Here is a 20,658-nt window from a genome sequence, read left to right on the forward strand (position 1 = left end):
CTTTATATATATTCCAACTTATTATTCCAATAATAATAATTCCAAATAATATTCCAATAATAATCTAATTATTTAATTAAATTAATAAATATACTATTAACTTAATTTAAATAATTATCATATTTTATCGGGGTGTTACAGCTTTGACCGAGTACGATATCCAACATGTCACTCAAAAGGCCATCAAAGGGAGTGTATTGTATGATTATCTTGCACAATAACCCTTGGAGGACTATCAGTCTATGCGTTTCGAGTTCCCCGACGAGGATATCATGTTGATTAGGGATTGCAACATCCCTGGTCCCGAGGAAGGACCCGAGCCTGGATCCCGATGGACCATGGTTTTTGATGGAGCTTCTAATGCTCATGGCAATAGCGTTGGGGCAGTAATCACTTCTCCAACTAATTTCCACCTCCCCTTCACCGCCCGATTATGTTTTGAATGTACAAACAATATGGCCGAATACGAGGCTTGTATCTTTGGTATTGAAGCTGCTATCGATCTTAGAATTAAAATCCTGGAAGCCTATAGGGACTCAGCCTTGGTAATCAACCAAGTCAAAGGAGATTGGGATAATAGAGATCATAAGCTCATTCCTTACAAAGAGCATGTCTTGAAACTAGTCCCCTACTTCGATGAAATTACATTCCACCACATCCCTCAAGAAGAGAATCAGTTAGCTGACGCTTTGGCAACTTTGGCGTCCATGTTTAAAGTTAAGTGGAAGAACAAAGCGCCGTCCTTTCACCTGAACTACTTGGACGAACCTGCTTACTGTCTGGCAGCAGAAGACGAAGCTGATGGTCATCCTTGGTTCCATGACATCATGAAATTCTTAGAGAACCAAGAGTATCCCGCGGACGCGTCCATCACCGACAAGAAGTATCTTCGAAAACTGTCTTCCAAATTCTTCTTAATTGGAGGGGTATTATACAAGAGAAATTATGATTCGGTTTTGCTTAGATGTGTGAACAAGCGAGAAGTAAACCATATTATAATGGAAATTCATGAAGGATCCTTTGGGACGCATGCCAGTGGGAGCACTATGGTGAAGAAAATTTTAAGGGTCGGATACTACTGGATGACTATGGAGGTTGACTGTCATCGCCACGTCCAAACCTGCCACAAGTGCCAGATCTATGCTGATAAGATCCATGTGTCGATAATGCCTCTCAATGTCCTAACATCACCTTGGCCTTTCGCCATGTGGGGCATTGACGTGATCAGACGCATAGAGCCAACTGCCTCGAACGGACACCGCTTCATCCTTGTAGCCATTGACTATTTTACAAAATGGGTAGAAGCAACCTCGTACGCTAACGTTACCAGACAAGTGGTGACTCGATTCCTCAGGAAAGAAATCATTTGCCGTTATGGGGTCCCCAACAAGATCATTACTGATAATGGATCTAACCTTAATAATAAAATGATGAAAGAGATATGCCAAAATTTCAAGATCGACCACCACAACTCATCGCCTTATAGGCCTAAGATGAATGGCGTTGTTGAGGCAGCTAACAAAAACATCAAGAAGATCATGCAAAAGATGGTGGAAACCTACAAAGATTGGCACGAAATGCTCCCATTCACATTACACGGCTATCGTACTTCTGTACGCACTTCCATTGAGGCAACTCCCTTCTCCCTTGTGTACGGCATGGATGTAGTCTTACCGGTCGAAGTAGAGATTCCTTCCTTAAGGATTTTGACAGATGTTAAGCTTGATGAGTCTGAGTGGGTACAAGCTCGATTTGACCAACTAAACCTCATTGATGAGAAGCGCTTAGCAGCCATCTGCCATGGCCAACTTTATCAAAAGCGCATCAAGAGGGCACATGACAAAAAGGTTTTTCCTCGCAGCCTAAAGGCCGGAGACCTCGTATTGAAGAAGATTCTTCCAATCCATACTGACCCAAGGGGAAAATGGACGCCAAACTACGAAGGTCCGTATGTTGTAAGAAAGGTCTTCTCCGGAGGAGCCTTGATCCTTGCGACTATGGATGGTGAAGATCTTCCATCCCCAGTGAATGCGGATGCAGTCAAAAAATACTATGCTTAAAATATATATATATAAATACTATGTTGAAAACCCGAAAGGGCAACTTATACAAAAATTAGGGATTTAATAAGAGCAAGAGGCTGCATCCCGCAAGGAATCCTTCTTCATTCCTTGGCAAGTCAATCATGTGGGTCCCCAACAAGTCAATCCTATCACCTTCCTTCAGAAAAGCAAGATCAAAGGGCGACCAAAGGCATAGAGGCTATAGCAGAGTTAGAATTTGGAAGAAAACTCGAGATGTTTCATTGCCATTACAATTATCATTTTCTTTTCACAATCACCTCTTTTAGGAATTGCTTTCCTTTGTACAAAATTCCCTATTTATGGAACCACTTGTCAATAAAATCGGTTCCCTCGCATGTGTTCCATATTTTTACTTTTCCTGCTTTGTCTGCGAAATATGACCTTTTTCTAAATAAAATTACATGGGAAATTTTCGATTAAAAGACTTTTTTTTTTCAAAAAAAACTATAAGGGAGACAATATCAAATTACATTCCTTTTAGAATTTTACTAAAGGTAATCAAAACACATTTCCAACCCAAGGGTGCCACACAGTTCTTTGGACTAGGCCGATCATTTCTCCCCCCAATAGGAATTCTCAAACATTACATTCAGCGCTTGCTTGGACGTCGAACTCCAATTTCTCAAGTATCGGAAAGTCAGTACAATTCACCCAATCACCCTTTTTAAGCCCAATCACCATTGGCATTCCCCAAATACACTCCTCCGCAAATCCCAAACATACTTGCCATAACTTGCAAACCCTGCATTTCATGTATTCCCCATGAAAGCCCAAACATGCATTGGCATACATAACATCACATCATAAGTATCTTCTTAACTTACTCAAACTAACTCGTCGGAGTTCGTAATTTTCCAACCGTTGTTAGGAATTTCCCCCAATAAAAATTAATATTCATCCTCAAAACATTTCCCAAGCACAACCACGCATTCCAGCCATTGCTGGGAATCATCGCTAAGCTGTTTCATTTCATTGTCAAGTTTCCCCAGAGGAGTCAATGCTGAGAAACATCACTGTACTTCTTCTATCCCTAGAAAGTCAACACATTTTTCCTTTTCCCCGCAGAGTCAGGTATTTTTAGCCATTATTAAGATTCATCACTGAATTCTCATTTTTTAGACTAGAGGCATTTTGGATTCATTCCCCAAGCCGAGTCAGACATTCATAGCCAAGAATCATCCTTGAATTCATTTTTCTCCAGTAGATGTTAGGTATTCCAGCCATTGCTAGGAACCGTCACTTGACATCTGTATTCTCCTCAGCAGAGTCAGGTATTCCAGCCATTGCTAGGAACCGTCACTTGACATTTGTATTCTCCTCAGCGGAGTCAGGTATTCTTAGTCGTTGCTAAGAATCATCACTGAGTTGTTTGATCTTCCCGGAGGATTTTAGGTATTCTAGCCTTCGCTACGAATCGTCACTGTACCTTCGCAAAAAAAAATTGTATCTCCAGTCGAGTCAGGTATTCTAGCCTTCGCTAAGAATCGTCACTGATTTCGTTTTGTTTGACCCCCAATAGATGTTTTGTGTTCCAACCGTTGTTAAGGAACACTATCTTGTTTTTTTCCCCAGTCGTTACTAGGAGTGATCACCCTTCTTTTTCTCATTCCCTAGTGAAGCTTTCTTCCCTCAACTTTCTTGGGCCCTTTTGACATCAAACTTTCATCGTTAAGAAGATACTTAGGATGCATACATCACATTGCATGCATAATCATCATAACCATGCATAATCCCTAAACAAATATTCACATTATCATCCTCCGGCAGGGCGAATTTCTGGTTACTCTCATTAGTATTTAATCCTCTCTTACCTTGAATACATTGGAAGTCGTCACTATCTATGTATTCAGGTCCGAGAAAATTAAATAGGGGCAGTTGTCATACCCCAAAATTCACCATACCCCGATACAACTTTCATCTGATCTATGGGCCTACTGCACATGCATGCTTTCATTATTTCATCATCATAATTTCATTGAACTTTCATAACCAAATACATATTACACGGACTCAAGGCATGGTGTTTACACTCGGGAAAACTGGGGTTATCCGGTTAAAGTTCTAAAGAAAAAAAAATTGGACTGTGTAATCGATTACCCTAATCATGGTAATCGATTACCCAGACCAAAAATTGATTGTTTGGCCATTTTGGACTGTGTAATCGATTACCCTAATCATGGTAATCGATTACACAGACAAAAAATTGATTTCCAAGCCATTTTGGTCTGTGTAATCAATTACCCTAATCATGGTAATCGATTACACCTGCGTGGACATCAGCAGTAACTCTGTTTTTTACACAAAGTACTTTTTGGGTCACCCCCTTTTCCACCTACTTTCCCTATAAATAGAGGTACTATTTCCCCTCATTTTTCATGCTTCTTAGCCCCCAAAAGTTCTATCCAAGTACCATTTACTCTCCTCTCCAAACCTAGGTCAAAACAAAAAATCTTTCTCACTTAGAAAAGTCACCCCACCAACTTTTTTTTGTCCTTTTTCATATTTTTTTCAAAGCTTCTCACTCTCTAACACTCATAACTCAACTCCTTCACTATACTTCCACCATAAACACTTTCATCCCAAACCCCTTGCTTTATATCTAAGCTCAACACCATTTTAACCTACCCTTTTTCAACATTTTTTGGGTAATGATTTTAGCTTAAACTTTGTTAACTTTTTGGTTCTGTTTTTGTGTTAAAAATGGTTGTTTGTTCTTGGTTGATCTTTTGAGAGGATTTTAGACTCAAGCTTGTAAAAAATGATTAACTTTGGTTTACACTTTTTTTTTCTGTTGGGATTTCTTGCTCTTGCTACTTTTATCCACCATCTTTAATCAAACTTTATATTTTGTTTCATTTGCTATTTATTGACTTGTTTTCACATTTATTTGGTTGATGAGATCTATTAGATCATGGTCATGGTTGTTTAGAGTTGATAAAACCTTCAATGTTTCAAACCTATTAATGATTGATCAATATATCCTTCATGATACTTTGAGGCATTGATATGTTGCCTCTATTTCAACCATATTTGGGTCATTTGATACATAGATGAAACCATTTTCTTTATATTAACTTGCTATTCTATTTGCTTATTGTTATTCTACTAACCACTAACCATTAACTACTAACTCCTAACATTTACATTATTTCACTTTACTTCCTTGCAATTTATTTTATTGTTCATTTTATTTCAAGTACTTTATGTTTATGTTTATTGTTATCTAACCATATCATTTACATTATGCTAATTTATTTACTCTCTTACTATCTTGCTAAATAAAAAAGGAGTAAAAAACAAAAATAAAGAGAACAAATCATAATATTGATAGATGGATTTAAGGTTGCATAACTTTCTTTGTTACAAATCTATTGTTAGTTGATTTTTCAATCATCTTCAATACTTTGCATCAATGATAAACTATCCCTTAATGTGTCATATTTTGAGTCTTTTTGACCTATGAAAAATAGTCCTCAAGATGTTCATTTTGTACATATTACTAACCACTAATTATACTTCACTAACTTTTTTTATCATTAACCTTTGATAGCGATTTTGTTACCATTAACTTGTGGTTTATTTTGTGTCATTTACATTCACTAACCATTATTATTGTGATATATTCATTCTTTATCTTGTGATTTATTTTTATGTCATTACCTTTTAATTTACATTCAAGTACTCATTATCATCATCATTGTACAAACTCATCATGCATGTTTATTTACTTGTTATTTATTTTATTGTCATCATACATTAAAAATAACAAAAACATGATAAAATGGTAAGACCAAAAATATTCACTCCACTCTTAATCAATTTGGACTTAGAGGATTTCATCTTAGGACCTTTACTTGGAAGCCTTCCTTCACTCTTTGTGATACTTTGTAAACACTTGGATTTTCATCCGTAACTTACATGCATGTTATAAGAATGGCATCATGGCACCACCTTAGGGGGACATGTTTGTAAGACCATTATCCTTTGTTTAGCTTAGGTCACTTTTGCATACAAAAGGCTTTCTTTTGGGCTACCTTACAATGAGACCCTTTAATTTCTTGTTGGTTACTTTGCATTCATGTTGCATAAGCCAAATTTCATAATCAAAATAAAACAAACCCTTGATTCAACGTCAAGTGGCATTTTCATAATCAAATTCAAAACACTTAATAATTACAATTGTTATTGTGCGCCACGAGCCTTAAGTGGTGGAGAATGAGTGAGAATGGAGCATTCTTATCCTTACTCTGATTATTTTGGACGCAGGACGCTTGGCTTGTTGTCTAGAATAATCACGTCCACCCATAGACTTTAGTACAATATAATCACAAACATTCTTTCATAAAACCCTTATTCAAGGTAAAAACAATACAACTCATCAAACTCATTTTTGTGCCTTAGGGCATCATCCCGAAAACCCTTATTCAAGGTAAAGTCAACCAACACACAAACATTTTCTACTCCGAACTATGGAGCTCTGATTCCTCATCCCCGAATGAGTGATACGTAGGCACAAGGACCCCAATCCTTGGCGAGCACTATAATAACAAAAACACCCCCTTCTTTTCACACATTCTTTTGAAAATAAAACAATAATAGATAAATCCCATGTATGTAAAATAACCCAAATGGTTCTCATGGAGTACCATGGACGTAAAGCGTGCTAATACCTTCCCCTTACGTAACTGACTTCCGAACCCAAATCTCGGTTGCGAGACCGATTCATTATTCTCTTTTAGCGCTTCCCGTGCACGTCTCTTTTCCGAGGGTTTTATCAACTATTTCCCCTCTCCTCTTCGATAGAGGTAAACTAAATAAAATTCGGTGGCGACTCTTCTGACTTTGCCTCTCTTTGGCATCTCTTTAGTCCCGGTTTCGTTATCGTGAAATCCCGGTAGCGACATATGTTCAAGATGGAGAATGTCAAAGAAGGATGAGCAGTTCATCAAGCATTTATTGTTTATGGTGCTAAAAATGCTCCAAAGAATAGATCCAAGGACAATTATGAAGATTGGGAATACCAAGAAGATTATTATATCAAAGAAAATCGCAGGCTTACTAAGATCTTTAGTAAAGTCATGAGAAAACTATAAGAGATATGTGAATAATGTCTCTACAAATGTTAAAGACAATCAGCAACACGCTTTCAAGAGGTGTAACTTTCAGTGCAAAGTAAATGATGGTGAAAAATAAAATCTCAACTGAATACAATATCTTAAATGCAAAGATTTTGGACATATTCAAGCTGAATGCTCAGGTTTTGCTAGGAAACAAAGAAAAATCTATAATGTCATTAATGAAGAGGAAGGTGAATTTGATTAAGCAAACAATATTGTGATCTTCAAAAACATGAAAGATATTATACATACTATCATACCCTAAATTTTACTCGGAGTTTTTTCGCCTGCATCAGCATAGCATAATCAATCCATTTTGTCGTGCATTTCATCAATTAAAAGTATTTCATCGGGATTTAGATGAAATATCAGGAATTATGGCGGTTTATCTGGTCTTAACGACATTTATTCAGTCATTTGTTGATTAAGAAGTCGAAAGATTTGATCTCTCAATCTCAATGCATCGTTCATTCCATTGCATCAATTTTTCAGAGGTTCAGAGGGTGACAATTAAGAGTGTTGTCGTCATTTGAATCTTTGTAGGGTTAATTTTGATGGAGAACCAGAAGTGAATGGTCCAAGGGCGATTCATTTATATTTGATTGTTTGTTCACGATATTCAGTCAGCAATTCAGTGCGTCCCTAAGACGTTTGCATTTTATAGTTGTTAGAGCATGCATTTTTGTTTCACGTAACACTTGAAATATCGCTCGGAATATTTTTTTGGATCTACAGACAGACCAGTCAGATCGTTTTTCAATTGTACGTCGAATTAGAGGGAGAAATTTTTCAAAATTGAGGGTGCATACTTCAATTTTATTAATCTACGTTTCACGTAGGTTAACCTTGCGTGCTCATTTTAATTTTTCGACTACTTTTTCTGCCGTATTTTAATCAGTCTGAGTCTTTTAACCGATCGATTTTCATTTCAAAATTTTATCGAAATCTGTATGTTTTTGAGAAGTTTATTTTGTGCAGATAATTTTGGTGCAGTCAGTTTATTTTTTTGAGCATTTTTGCATCCGATTTTTTATTCGTTCTTGATCTGATTATTTTTATTTTTTAGTCAATCTAATTAGTAAAATTAATTGTGTGTTAAATTCATTTTTTTTAATTATTAAAGTTTAATTTTTATTAACATTTAATTTAAGAATTTAGAAAGAATTCAAAATATCTTCAAATCTCTCATTTAGGAAGGAGACATTTGGCTCGTGTTTTGTGGTTAGTTTGTGGCATGTGATCGATCCATAGGAATGAGGCATAATTTTTTTTTTAGTATCATTTTTCTTCTTCTTTTTAACCACATGGTACTTCATGTTAGAAAATACATCAAACCATTTCCTTTTCATTTTCTTTATCTCCCTTCATTCTTCTTCTCTCAACCGTGTGCACCCCCATTCACCTCATTAACATCATCACCAACAACATAAATAAATTACAAACTTCCATCCTTAAAATTCACCACAAAATCACCTTCATCTCCACATTTCACAACATCTTCATCTCATATTTATTTGTTTCCTTCTCCAACACAACTCACGACAAAAAACCATAAACCCTATTCTTCTTCAACCTCACTAATAACCTCCACCCACAAACCAAATTTTCTTGAAAAAGAATAACTCAAATGTCTATATTATGAATCAAACAACACAAAATTATGTTACTTCAATAACTTCATCTTTATCCTCATTTCCACACCATTAAAAACCATACTAATCACTCACAACTTCTCCCTCTCTTCATGCTAATCCCCTAACATAACCATAATTTTTCATTTTTTAGTGAAAAAAATCCATTTTCTATTTCTTCTTGAGTGTTCATTCCTTCTCTTCAACCATCCGCATGAGCAGTGCGACCTCTCCCTCTATCTTTTTCTTCCCACTACAACACCTTATTTCTTCTTTCGCGTTCACCTTCTTCGACACCATCACCTTCAACTCACCTTTCCTATTCATTAGACCACTCACCCCCTCACTCACCATCTAACAACAACATCAACGACAACTCCCTTCTACTTTCCATCTTCGTCACCCTATCATCTTCTTCCTCGGCCATCAAGCAACCAAAACAACCATCGTCTCCTCCATTGTTGTAACCTATCAACACAATTGAACCTGCACGTAAACACTTTCGAAACTGCACAACAAATTCACGTCGTTCCGCCACCGTTCATGCTCCAACTACAATCGTGAACCTTCGCCACCATAGTGAAGTGAGAACCACCATTAGCTTCCATAAACTTATCTCGGTTCAACACATCATCAAAATCGAAAGAAAAACACACTTGTTTCCGACGAGCCACGAACTTTCGATCTACACATTACCACCAAACACATGTAATATCTATCTATCATACAAAACTCATCTCCTCTATTTCCGCCGTCGGATATGTGTTTGGATCTCTTTGTGTTGATTTTTGCTTCGCGTTGATTCGTCACTGTTAGATCTAAAGTGTTATTGCTATTGATGTTTGAATATGAAGTGGTCATGAGAGGAGGTTTTCATGTTTTTTTTCCTTCTCAACTTATCATATCTCAAGATAGTGAATGATGTTTTTTTTCCAAAATAAAAGAGAGAAGAAAGCGTTGAAAGGAAGTGAGATCTTTGGTTAATTTGGCTTTTGGGTATGTGAGTATTTGTTGTAGTAAAATTTCTAAAGAGGAAATTTTTTTATTTTAAAATCCTCGAACGTGTGTCGCAGTCAGGCTGATTGATTCTTGCATTCCTCCTTATTAATGCAAACCGCCCCCATGTGTTTTTTTTCTTTTTTCTTTATTAATTTTATTTCCTTTTTTTATTATATGTTATTCTTAGTAAGGGTGGCAAAACGGGTTGTGGTCCGCCGAGTCGACCCGTGCACCCATAAAAAAATGGCGGGTTGGGTTGGGATTTTGTACCCACCTACCCGCTTTAAGCTCGTCCCGTCTTAAGTCCGCCAAAAAAAGGGGCGGGTTGACCCGTCAACCTAGTTATCAAGCACTCAAAATATTTATTTTTGTTGGTTGAAGGTTAATACTTGAACTATAGTTTTGGAATACTTGTTGATGATTCTATTATATATATTTATTTGTGAATATATGCAATATTTTTTTAAGTAAAATTTGTTAAAAATATGCTTTATAAAAAATTATTCTAAAAACTAAGTGAAAAATCTAATTAAAATGTAAAAATAAGCATATTAATCTATTAAAAAATGAAAAATAAATAATAATAAAAAATAGGCGAGTAAGCTCGCCGCCCGCCAACCTGACACCTTGGCAGGGCAAGCCAAATTTTTAAGCCCAACTTCACTTGACGGACTTGCCCACCCCGCCTCTTTTTTGTGCGGACGTAAGGTGCGGCGAGACGGGACGGGGCGGGAGACCGTTTTGCTACCCCTAATTCTTAGTATTATTAATATTATTATTTGATTTACTATTATTATATTTATTATTATTATTATTATTATTTATTATTATCATTTGTCATTATCATATTTATTATCATTTATTATTATTATTATTATTATTATTATTATTATTATTATTATTATTAATCACCATTTATTGATTACTATTATTGTTAATTTTTTTTATTACTAATTACTATTGTTATTACTATTATTGTTTTTTATTATTGACTATTATTTTCTTCTATGTATTATTATTAATAGTAATTAATCTCTATTATTAATTATTATTGTCATTATAATAATAATTATTATTATCGATTATTATTATTGATCATTTAGTTACTATTACTAATTTTTTTATATTATTTTTTGTTGAATATTATTATTATTATTATTTACAATTGTTCATATTTATTGTCTATTATTATTATTGTTATTAATATTTATTGATTAATTATTATTATTATTATTATTGTTATTATTATTATTGATTAATTATTATTATTATTATTATTATTATTATTATTATTATTATTGCTAATTAATATTTATATTATTATTTATTATTATTTTCATTTATTATTATTTAACTAATTTGTTTATTTAAAAAAATTTATGAAAATAAAATTTGATTTAATTGTTCCGTCGGTTTTTCACAGTTGCGATGCAATTTTGGGGTTAAAAAATTAATTTAACTTCACAAATTTGCTTAAAAGCATAAAGTTTTGTTGACAACCTTTATACATGGTAATTTCTACATGAATCGCTTTATGATTGCTTAACATAGCGCTAAATTCTTTTAGTTTAATTTTTGTTTCTTTTATCGCTCAAAATCGATTTTTCACATATGCGAAATAATTTTGAAGTTAAAAACTTCAATTTAACTTCAGAAATTGCTTACACGCATAGAGTTTTGTTGACTGACCTCATATATGGTGATTCCTACATAAATCTTTTTACGATTGCTTAACATAACGCTAAATTTTGTACTTCAATTTATGATTTATACTTTGAGTCCCTTGAATTTCTCCCGGGCCTTCTTACAACGAGATTCTTTAATTTTTGTAATTGTCTTTCGAAACTTCTATCATTTAATTATTGTGTTATATTCTCCTCCGACAAAATGTACATCCATTCCCTAAAATGTGTAACAAATTTACTGCTTTCATTTACTTTATAGTATCAGTTGATTGTTAATTCAAAGATTAAAATCAACTCTTTTTAGAAAAGAAAAAAATAAATACTCAATCCAACGTTGAACAATTTTTCACAAAAATTAGAACCATTTCCATATCCACTTCTCTATCATTTTTAAAACCCTCAAATCATTCCATTCGATTTTCAATTCAACGCAAATAAAAACCTCAATCCAACGTCGAATGCCTTTTCCCTAATCAAATCCAAAATACATAATCATACTTAAATAGTGTTTCAAAAAAGAGTGAAAGTGAAGATGATCTCGAGCTTTCGATTCCTCTCCTCAATTATTTGGATACTAGTAGCCTTACTCGGTCATTCGAGCAATTGTCATATGTTAAAAAACAATAACCCCCGCCATATCCAAACTCTTCTCATAATCAAACCTTAAGTCAAACTCATTTTTGTATAACTTGGACGAAAAAGGAGGTGGTATAGAGCCTTCTATTCCCTTCCCCGAATACTTCGATACAAGTAGCCTTACTTGGCCATTTGAGTATTTGTCGTCTGTCAAAAATACATTAAGCTTATCTAAATACTTTTGTAATTAAGGATGAAAAAGGAGATGGTCTAGAGCCTTCTATTCATTTTCTCGAATACTTGTATACGAGTAGCCATACTCGTCCATTCAAGTAATCGTCATCCAACAAAACACTGAACCAATCAAACATTTTTAGAAACGAGTATGCTTTATCCATATTGATATGAAACAAACAAAGACTTTGGCCTCCAAGAGCAAGCAACAAGTAAATGTTTAATCACTCGATATGTCTAAAGGATCACTCTTTACAAGAAATCCATCCAGTAGTTCTCTTTTTGTAGAACTACGTATGCCTTGAGTTCTTCATAACACCTGAAGATAAGCAAGAGCAGGATTGTGAAATCTTGTCAGACACATTAATATTTAAAAACCCTAAGTCTTTTCTTTCTTTCTTTTTTCTCACACAGTAAGTATAAGATAATAATTAACATTAGCTAACACTCTATCTTAAACCTAACTAAGTGGTTCCCGTTGAGTACAACGAATGTGAAGGGTGCTAATATCGTCCCCTTGCATAACCAACTCCCGAACCCGAATTTGGTTGCAACGACCATTTTTGTCTTTCATGGGTTTTATCGATATTTTTTCTTTCCTTCATTGGAATAAATAAAATTCAGTGGTGACTCTGTTCGAACATCTTTTCCACAAATGTGCGAGCGCCTCGCAAAGGATCATGCTTTTCGAGATGAGACATATATTGGTGAGCCATTATCGTATCTCGAAAAAATATGATCCTTTACAAAGGCGTAGAAATAGTGGTTCGGACAGAGTCGCCACCTAACTCTATGTATTTCAATGAAGGAATAGGAAAATATCGATAAAACCCTTTAAAAAAAAGAAGAAAATGGTCATCACAACCATATTCGGGTTTGGGAGTCGATTACACAAGGAAAAGTTATTAGCACCCCTCACGTCCGTTGTACTCAATGGAAACCTTTTAGTTTAAATTGCGATTGAATGTTAACCTATGTTAATTGTTTTCTTCGAATAATGAAAATGCAAAAGGAAAAGGGGTCGCAAAAATGTTTTTTATTAGGGTGCTTGACAAGATTGTGGATTTTGCTCCTACGTATCCTCAAGTACAATGAGGAACTCAAAGCTTCATTGTTCGGGGCAAGACAAAAGATATTTTGGGTGTTTTTTGTTATAATGCTTGAAGAGACATGGATCTTGCTCCTACGTATCTCCAAGTGCGATGAGGAACTTAAAGCTACATAGTTTTTGGTAGCAAATGAGTGTTAGTTAATTGATTTTAGAAGACAAATCTTTGTTTTGTTTTGTTTTGTTTTGTTTGATCGTGTTCTAGTCGTTTAAATATTTAGTTGTATGCTCGCGCATGTGAGGCTTAAGCGCTTGTTTATATACGTGAGATTTTAGCCGAAAGCATACAACAACAATTATGGGTATTTTGTTTTCTTCATCCCCCCTCAAATCTTTTCTAAAACAACAGTTGATAAAGAAAGTGGGTGGGAAAAATATGGATGTATTTTTTGTTTTTGATATAAGAGAAGAAAAATGAGCTAATGCGAAATAAATGATTTAGAACATGCATGGTTACTTCATTAGTACTACCATTAAAACAACAATGTTAAAAATAAGTAGCATTTAACATGAAATAAATTACAAATGCAAATGATAACAATTCCCAATGATTGTCAGTGTTGAGGATGTCTTCCTGTCTGAACCACTGGCTTTAGGAGGAGCTCCATGAAGTCTTCGAACTCATTCGCGAGAGATTGAAGTGCATCACCAGGTTTCCTTTTGGAAAGGATATATAATTTTCGTCAATCAACTATTGTACCTTAGCTTCGAAAGCATTACAGTCTTCGGTTGAATGCCCTATTGAGTCGATATATGATATTCACATTGCACATTAGGATCATACCTAGGTGAGTATGGTTGTGGCAACAACTTGAGTGGTTTGGGATCTACCAGGGAGATTTGAATCAAATATGGTAGAAGTTGACTGTATGTCATAGGAATTGGATCGAGGGGAGCATTCATTCTTTCCAGGTTGTTTCAAGGTCTCTGCTAGTTTTGACATTGATTCTGATATCCTCGACCCTAGGCTCGTTGATTTGCATGAGGAGCAGTCCATAGTTGCTGGTATAGCCCTATGGGCATTGCTGGTTACCCATAAGGATATCACGACACTGAAAATTATGACCACTAAGAAGATGAAGGATCATAAGGTCTGGCTGGTGCACTATGAGAATACCTAACATTTGTCACGACTACATTAGTTTCATCCTGGCCTTTCCATCTTTATTTGGAACTAGGCGATGTTTTAAACCCACTAAGGATATTCAGAAATGGCTAAGAAGCCAACATCAAACTATTTCTTAGCCTCCTTCCTGATTTTCAGTTCCATGTCGGGTCTAATCCTTCTAAGCTTCTGCTTAATCGGAGGACATTCGGGCTTGAGTGGCAAATGGTGCTCGACGATGTTAGTGTCTAAACCAGGAATATCTTAATGTGACCAGGCAAATATGTCTACATACTCTTGAAGAAATTTAACCAACTCAGTATGCACATGCTCTTCAAGGGATGCCCCTATTTTCACTTCTTTCTTGGCCTCATCAGAACCCGGGTTAATAACTTCTACTGGCTCTTTGTGTGGCTGAATCTCTTTTTCCTCATGCTCAAGGATCCTTTCTAGTTCATCTAACAATTCACAATCTTCCTCACTGCCATCTTCAACTTGGTTAATTGGAAGCCCAGAGTTACAAGAGACACTAGCTATATTGTTACCAATGTATTTATTTTCTCTGCATGTTTATGAGCTTATTTTAGAATGAACTTTTTGAAAAGTGTAAAAGAGAAATAAACTTTTTCCATTTATTTTTTGTGAAAAGTAAAAATAACATAAAGGAAAGGAACATGATTTTGAATGCAACAAATATTTTTATTTATTGATCACATAATACTTTGAAAATAAGGAGGCCCTTACAAGCTATCCTCTTGTTTCAAGCGAAGACAAGGGATTAAGATAAGCAAAATGCATTAAGTATTAACAGAAAAGGTTGTGGTACACAGAAGCTGTCCAACTGTCTATCTTGAAGCCAGTTGGGCATTTGCACGCAAAATTAGGAACCTCTCTTCTTCTACTACTTGCACCATCAATAACTGCTACAATGTTATCGCTTTGAAATCCAATACTGTTGGATTTTACTAGGTAGAACTTCTTCTGGCTCTTTGGATCTGGTAGGCATGAAGATGGACGATAACTGACACTAAAGCGATCATGCTTTTCAGAAACATGGACTATATGGCCCCAACTAGGAGGAGTGTCTTTCTCCAGAGTTTCCTTGGCGCTTTTTAGAGATGACAAAACCACCTCTAATTTCTTGTCTTGATTTGAGGTAGCAAAGCTAACATCTTCAAATTCTAAACAATGAAAGGGAATTTCAGCTATGTCTTCTTTAGTCTCCATGTACCGGAAGGACAACAGTTCACTAACAAGCATATCCTACTCTCCACAAATAAAGACCAATTTGTCTTTGAACATGAACTTAAGCTTGGTGCAGTGTAGAGGTCATTGCCCCAATGACATAAATCAATGGTCTTCCCAACAAGCAGGTGTGTAGCGGGTTGATGTCCATTACTTGGAAAGTAATGGTAAACTAATTTGGTTCAATACGGATATGTAGGTCCACCTCACCAATGAATTGACTCTTAAGACCATAAAAGGCTCCCACGACCAAAACACTGACCCTCATCTTAGACCATTCTACCAGCAATTGACTTAATATATTCTTAGGGATCACATTAAGCTAAGAACCCATATCTACCAGGATCCGAGACAACAAGGTGTCCATGCATGTAACAGATATGTGTAAAGCTTTGTTATAGGCAGCCTCCGCCACTCAACTTCATTAAAACCCAAATATAGGCTTACTGTGATGTTTGCCACTACATCATCAAATTGATCAATAGTAATATCATGCATCACATGCGCAATATTTATGACCTTCATTAGAGATTTTTTTGTGAGCATCAGAGCTCAGTAGCAGGGATAAAATCAAAATCTTTGACGGTGTTTGCCTCAATTGATTCACAATTTTAAAGTTGCATATTTCTGATCAACTTTAGGAACTTTTGGCCCTCTTCTAGAGATACTTCCTTCTTATGATTTTCTGACTGATCTTGCTCATTCATTACTTATTTGCTTCTGTAATTGAAGCTTCTACTGACTTGCTTGTGGTATCCTTTGCTACAGGTAGAACAATTGACACAATAGTAGTAGCAGGAATGGATGTTGATGACGTTGATGCCCTCTTTTGTTGAGTAGGGGTTGTTGAAAGAAACTTCTCTTTCAGAGGAGGAATTATTGGTTATGAAACTGTCGTTGGAGTGTATATAGGAGTAAATACACGACCACTACAGGTCATGCCCCCTATTCCATCTATATTCACTATCTCGACCTCAAAGAATTGTATTGATTTTTGTCCATGTAAGCAGTGGTATCATACCTCAAAGGCACTACCTTGGTACTCTGATAAGGGAATGGTCTAGTGACGTAAATATTGATAGGTTGAATCTTCTTTACAGGGACCTCAACTTGTTTCTTCCTGTAAATGATAGTAAACGACTCAATGGTTGAAGCCTCTTCGATAAATTTGGCTTTGGCGAATTGGATCACCCCCAATTCATCAAGTATTACACATAGCTTTTAAGTTCAACACATTCACCAGACTCTATTTCATAAACTATACAACCATCATAGAGACCTGTCGCAACCTGAAAAATACAGTGCGCGAAAAAAACAACCGGCGAAAGAAAATGACAGAAGAGTCGCCACCGTGCGTTATTCATCCTAAAGGAGGGAAAGGAAATGCTCGAAGTAAACCTGAAAAAGGAAAGGACAAGACGGGGTCTCGCAACCAAATTTTGGGTTCGGGAGTCGGTTATGCGAAGGGAAGGTATTAGCACCCCTACGCATCCGTAGTACTCTACGGGATCCACTTTTGTAGTTCTTGTCTAAAGGGTGTGAGTTTATCTTGTGCTGTTTAAAAAAAAAAGGGTTAAATGAAAATGACTCGCGCGGATGTCGCATCCACTGCATACGTATCTCATCTGAACATGAGAATCAGAGTCTTCGTAGCTCGGCTGACCCGGATTGGGGGGATGTGTGCTCGCTAAGACATCGCGTGCGTCTTATGCCTACGTATCTCATCTGGAATGAGAATCAGAGCAAGCCGTAGTTCGGCTAACTACGGGGTTATGGAGTGGGTTTTGGACGAACGACGTTACTACGCAATCTACCAGATGCTCTACCTTTGGAGACTTACTCGCCTGTAGTAGAAGGAGTTAACGTGTTGCTTTGGGTTTTAGGGTTTGGGATGCTCAAGGGCAAAAAGGCAGTCCTTGACGAAGGAACCGCGCTACCTGCAGGGATACAAACACATACAAAACAAACATGTATAAAGTAAATGTGCCAACAAGGGGCTCAGAAGTAAATAAACAAAAGAAAACAAATGCCTCCTATCGAGGTCTTCCAGCTAAGAAAGCGATAAAATGCGGAAAAGAGGTAAAAGTACCACACGGATAAAGATCCGAAGTAACAGCAATTAAAGGAGTAAGAAACCCAAGGATCTCCCAAGCTAATTCCATCAAAGAAAGGTGAGTCAGTATAGGTAATTGGAATGAACCTCCAGGGGGTATCCCACAAATAAAGTGGGAAAACCACGCAAACCATCTCTGCAAGAGTCTGTGAGCCCTCACAAAAACTCAACAAAAGGGTTAGTGAAACACGATAAGCATTTTTTTCATGGATAACAGTATGGTTTCAGAAACCTCAAACCCTGTGGCATACATTTCAGAAATCATGTGATTAAACATTCAAGGCATAGGTTTCACCCTTTCATGCATAATTAAACCCATGGGCAAAAACATAATGAAATTCATCCATCATACCTCATACATTCAGATGATCCAAATTAAGAGCATAAAATTATGGGAATGAGGCAAACCTGATGAGAGAGACCGGTTGAAATGTTAGGGTTTGCGTGAGATGGGGGTTGCTCTGAGTTCTCTGTCAGGTTCCTCTCCAGGTTTTGTCCAGGGTTTTGTTTCAAGGAAACCTCAGAGTATTTTGCTTCTCTCCCTTTTTCTGTCTGATCTCCCTCTTTTATAACCTGATTTTCATGGCTTTGTGGGCTCAAATGAGAGAGGTCCAAGTCCAATTTTTATTATATATATATATATATATATATATATATATATATATATATATATATATATATATATATATATTTTTATTATTATTATTATTATTATTTATTTATTTATTTTATTTATTTATTTTTTCGTTTTTTATTTTAATTTTTTTTTATTTTTTTTTAATTTTTTTAATTTTTTATTATTTTTTTTTAAAATAAAGTTTCTTGGATCTAATTCTGATTGACATGATGAAATGCAATATGAAATGCTAAATGAATGCATGAATGAGGAGGGCAAATTTTGGGGTGTTACAGCTGCCCCTATTCAATCATCAGCTAACCCGAGTAGGATGAAAGCGGACAGCTTATCAGACAAACGGGGTGAGCTGTGATTGAATACCAAAGACAGACCGAAAATTTGCGCTCCGAGAACACCACAAAAACGCGGAAATACACCGCGCTGTTTATCTTTCTTCCGATCCTCTAGCTGGATCTGAATCAGTCTTCTGGCTTAATCTGGAGTTTCGATCCTCTGGCTGAACCTATACTCAATTTAGTCCTCTGGTTGGATATTAATTTTGATCCTCGGGCTGGATACGATTTTGATCTTCTGGCTAGATCTTCTTCGATCTTCTGGCTAGATCTCCTTCGTTTCGATTCTCTGGCTGAATCTATTTCCTTTGATTCTCTGGCTGAATCTACTTCGATCTTCTGGCTAGATCTGAATTGTTTCGATTCTCTGGCTGAATCTATTTCCGGTCTTCGGGCTAGACCTGACTTCGATCCTCTGGCTAGATCTTCTTCGATCTTCTGGCTAGATCTCCTTTGTTTCGATTCTCTGGCTGAATCTATTTTCTTTGATTCTCTGGCTGAATCTACTTCGATCTTCTGGCTAGATCTGAATTGTTTCGATTCTCTGGCTGAATCTATTTCCGGTCTTCGGGCTAGACCTGACTTCGATCTTCTGGCTAGATCTGGATTGTTTTGATGATAAATTCCCATCATTAGGATCCCGCATCTGAGGCATGCGCTGGTTGACCCTCTTTTGAAATCTACACCCAACCTTCATATTAGATATGCAGCTTCGAGAATATTCCACTTTTGGGCTTCGTACATATTCTTCGGGCTAGAACATGTTGTAACGACTCCTCAATTAGACTTGGGCTTGCTGGGGAAATAAAGCTTGTAGGCGACTTCATTGGGGAATCTTCAAATTGAGCCTTAGGCTGGCTTACTGGAACACGATTCTCAGGCCGAATCTTCGAAATGACCCTCAGGCTGGATCACTGGAACACGATTCTCAGGCTGAATCTTCGAACTGACCCTCAGGCTGGATCACTGGAACACGATTCTCAGACTGAATCTTCAAAATGAACCTCGGGCCGGATCACTGGAAAACGATTCTCAGGCTGAATCTTCAAAACGACCCTCAGGCTGGATCACTCACGCTTGATCCTCAGGCTGGATCTCATGACCTTGGTTGTAAAGTAATTCTTCAGTCTGCTTGGAAGAACCTGTTTATCAGCTTATGTGTATGCTTGATATGATATGCATGCAAATGCAAATGTTATGCATGGTGTAAAAAGAAATCTGCTTGGGGAAGCAAACTCCGGTAGGGAACAGATCGCTGTATCAATCCTTGAATGCTCTGTGGGGAATGATCCGTCTGCCGGGACCAATGAGCCACCAAAAATAAATTGGCTGCTTGAAAAGTTGACTTTGCGGGGGGAGTATCAACTATGGAAACTTTATTCGGCAAGACTCTGTGAGGAGAGTCTGTGGGGAAAACACTTCCTGGGGAAATGTCGTAGGAAACGACCTTTGCTGGGGATATGAATTTGCTAATCGCCCTCAAGCTGGGGATTAACAAATCTGTTAAAAATAATCTGCTGGGGAATGAGATGAACACTGGGAACACCACCCTCTCATCTGTTGGTTATGCAACCACTCCGCTGTTGCTAGGAAGATACAGTCTGACACTGTCAACTCCGCTGGGGATATATAGTCTGGATACTGTCAACTCTGGTGGGGAACATGCTCTGCTGAGGAGAGACTTTGTCAACCGCTTGGGGATGAGGATTCATGACTTGGCATCCGGTTCCTGTGACCTGCAACCAAAAATACACGTATGACTCGGGGGAATTACTCGGTTTGAATTCACCGT

At 36.6% G+C, this 20,658-nt stretch overlaps 1 protein-coding gene across 1 annotated transcript; it reads left to right on the forward strand.

Annotated features, from left to right (window-relative positions):
- Positions 1-242: 242 nt before the first annotated feature.
- Positions 243-14,555, forward strand: LOC127130400 (uncharacterized). The gene is made up of 2 exons (XM_051059416.1): positions 243-1,337; positions 14,313-14,555. Exons 1-2 carry the CDS (start codon positions 243-245, stop codon positions 14,553-14,555), a joined length of 1,338 nt encoding a protein of 445 aa, XP_050915373.1.
- Positions 14,556-20,658: the final 6,103 nt, after the last annotated feature.

Source organism: Lathyrus oleraceus, chromosome 3 (genome assembly GCF_024323335.1).
Source record: "Lathyrus oleraceus cultivar Zhongwan6 chromosome 3, CAAS_Psat_ZW6_1.0, whole genome shotgun sequence".
NCBI lineage: Eukaryota > Viridiplantae > Streptophyta > Magnoliopsida > Fabales > Fabaceae > Lathyrus > Lathyrus oleraceus.

Coding starts and splice junctions, on each gene's coding strand:
- LOC127130400 (XM_051059416.1), top strand. CDS start 243: ATGCGTTTCGAGTTCCCCGACGAGGATATCATGTTGATTAGGGATTGC. Junction 1,338..14,312: donor CTAACGTTACCAGACAAGTG/GTGACTCGATTC, acceptor TGTATGTCATAG/GAATTGGATCGAGGGGAGCA.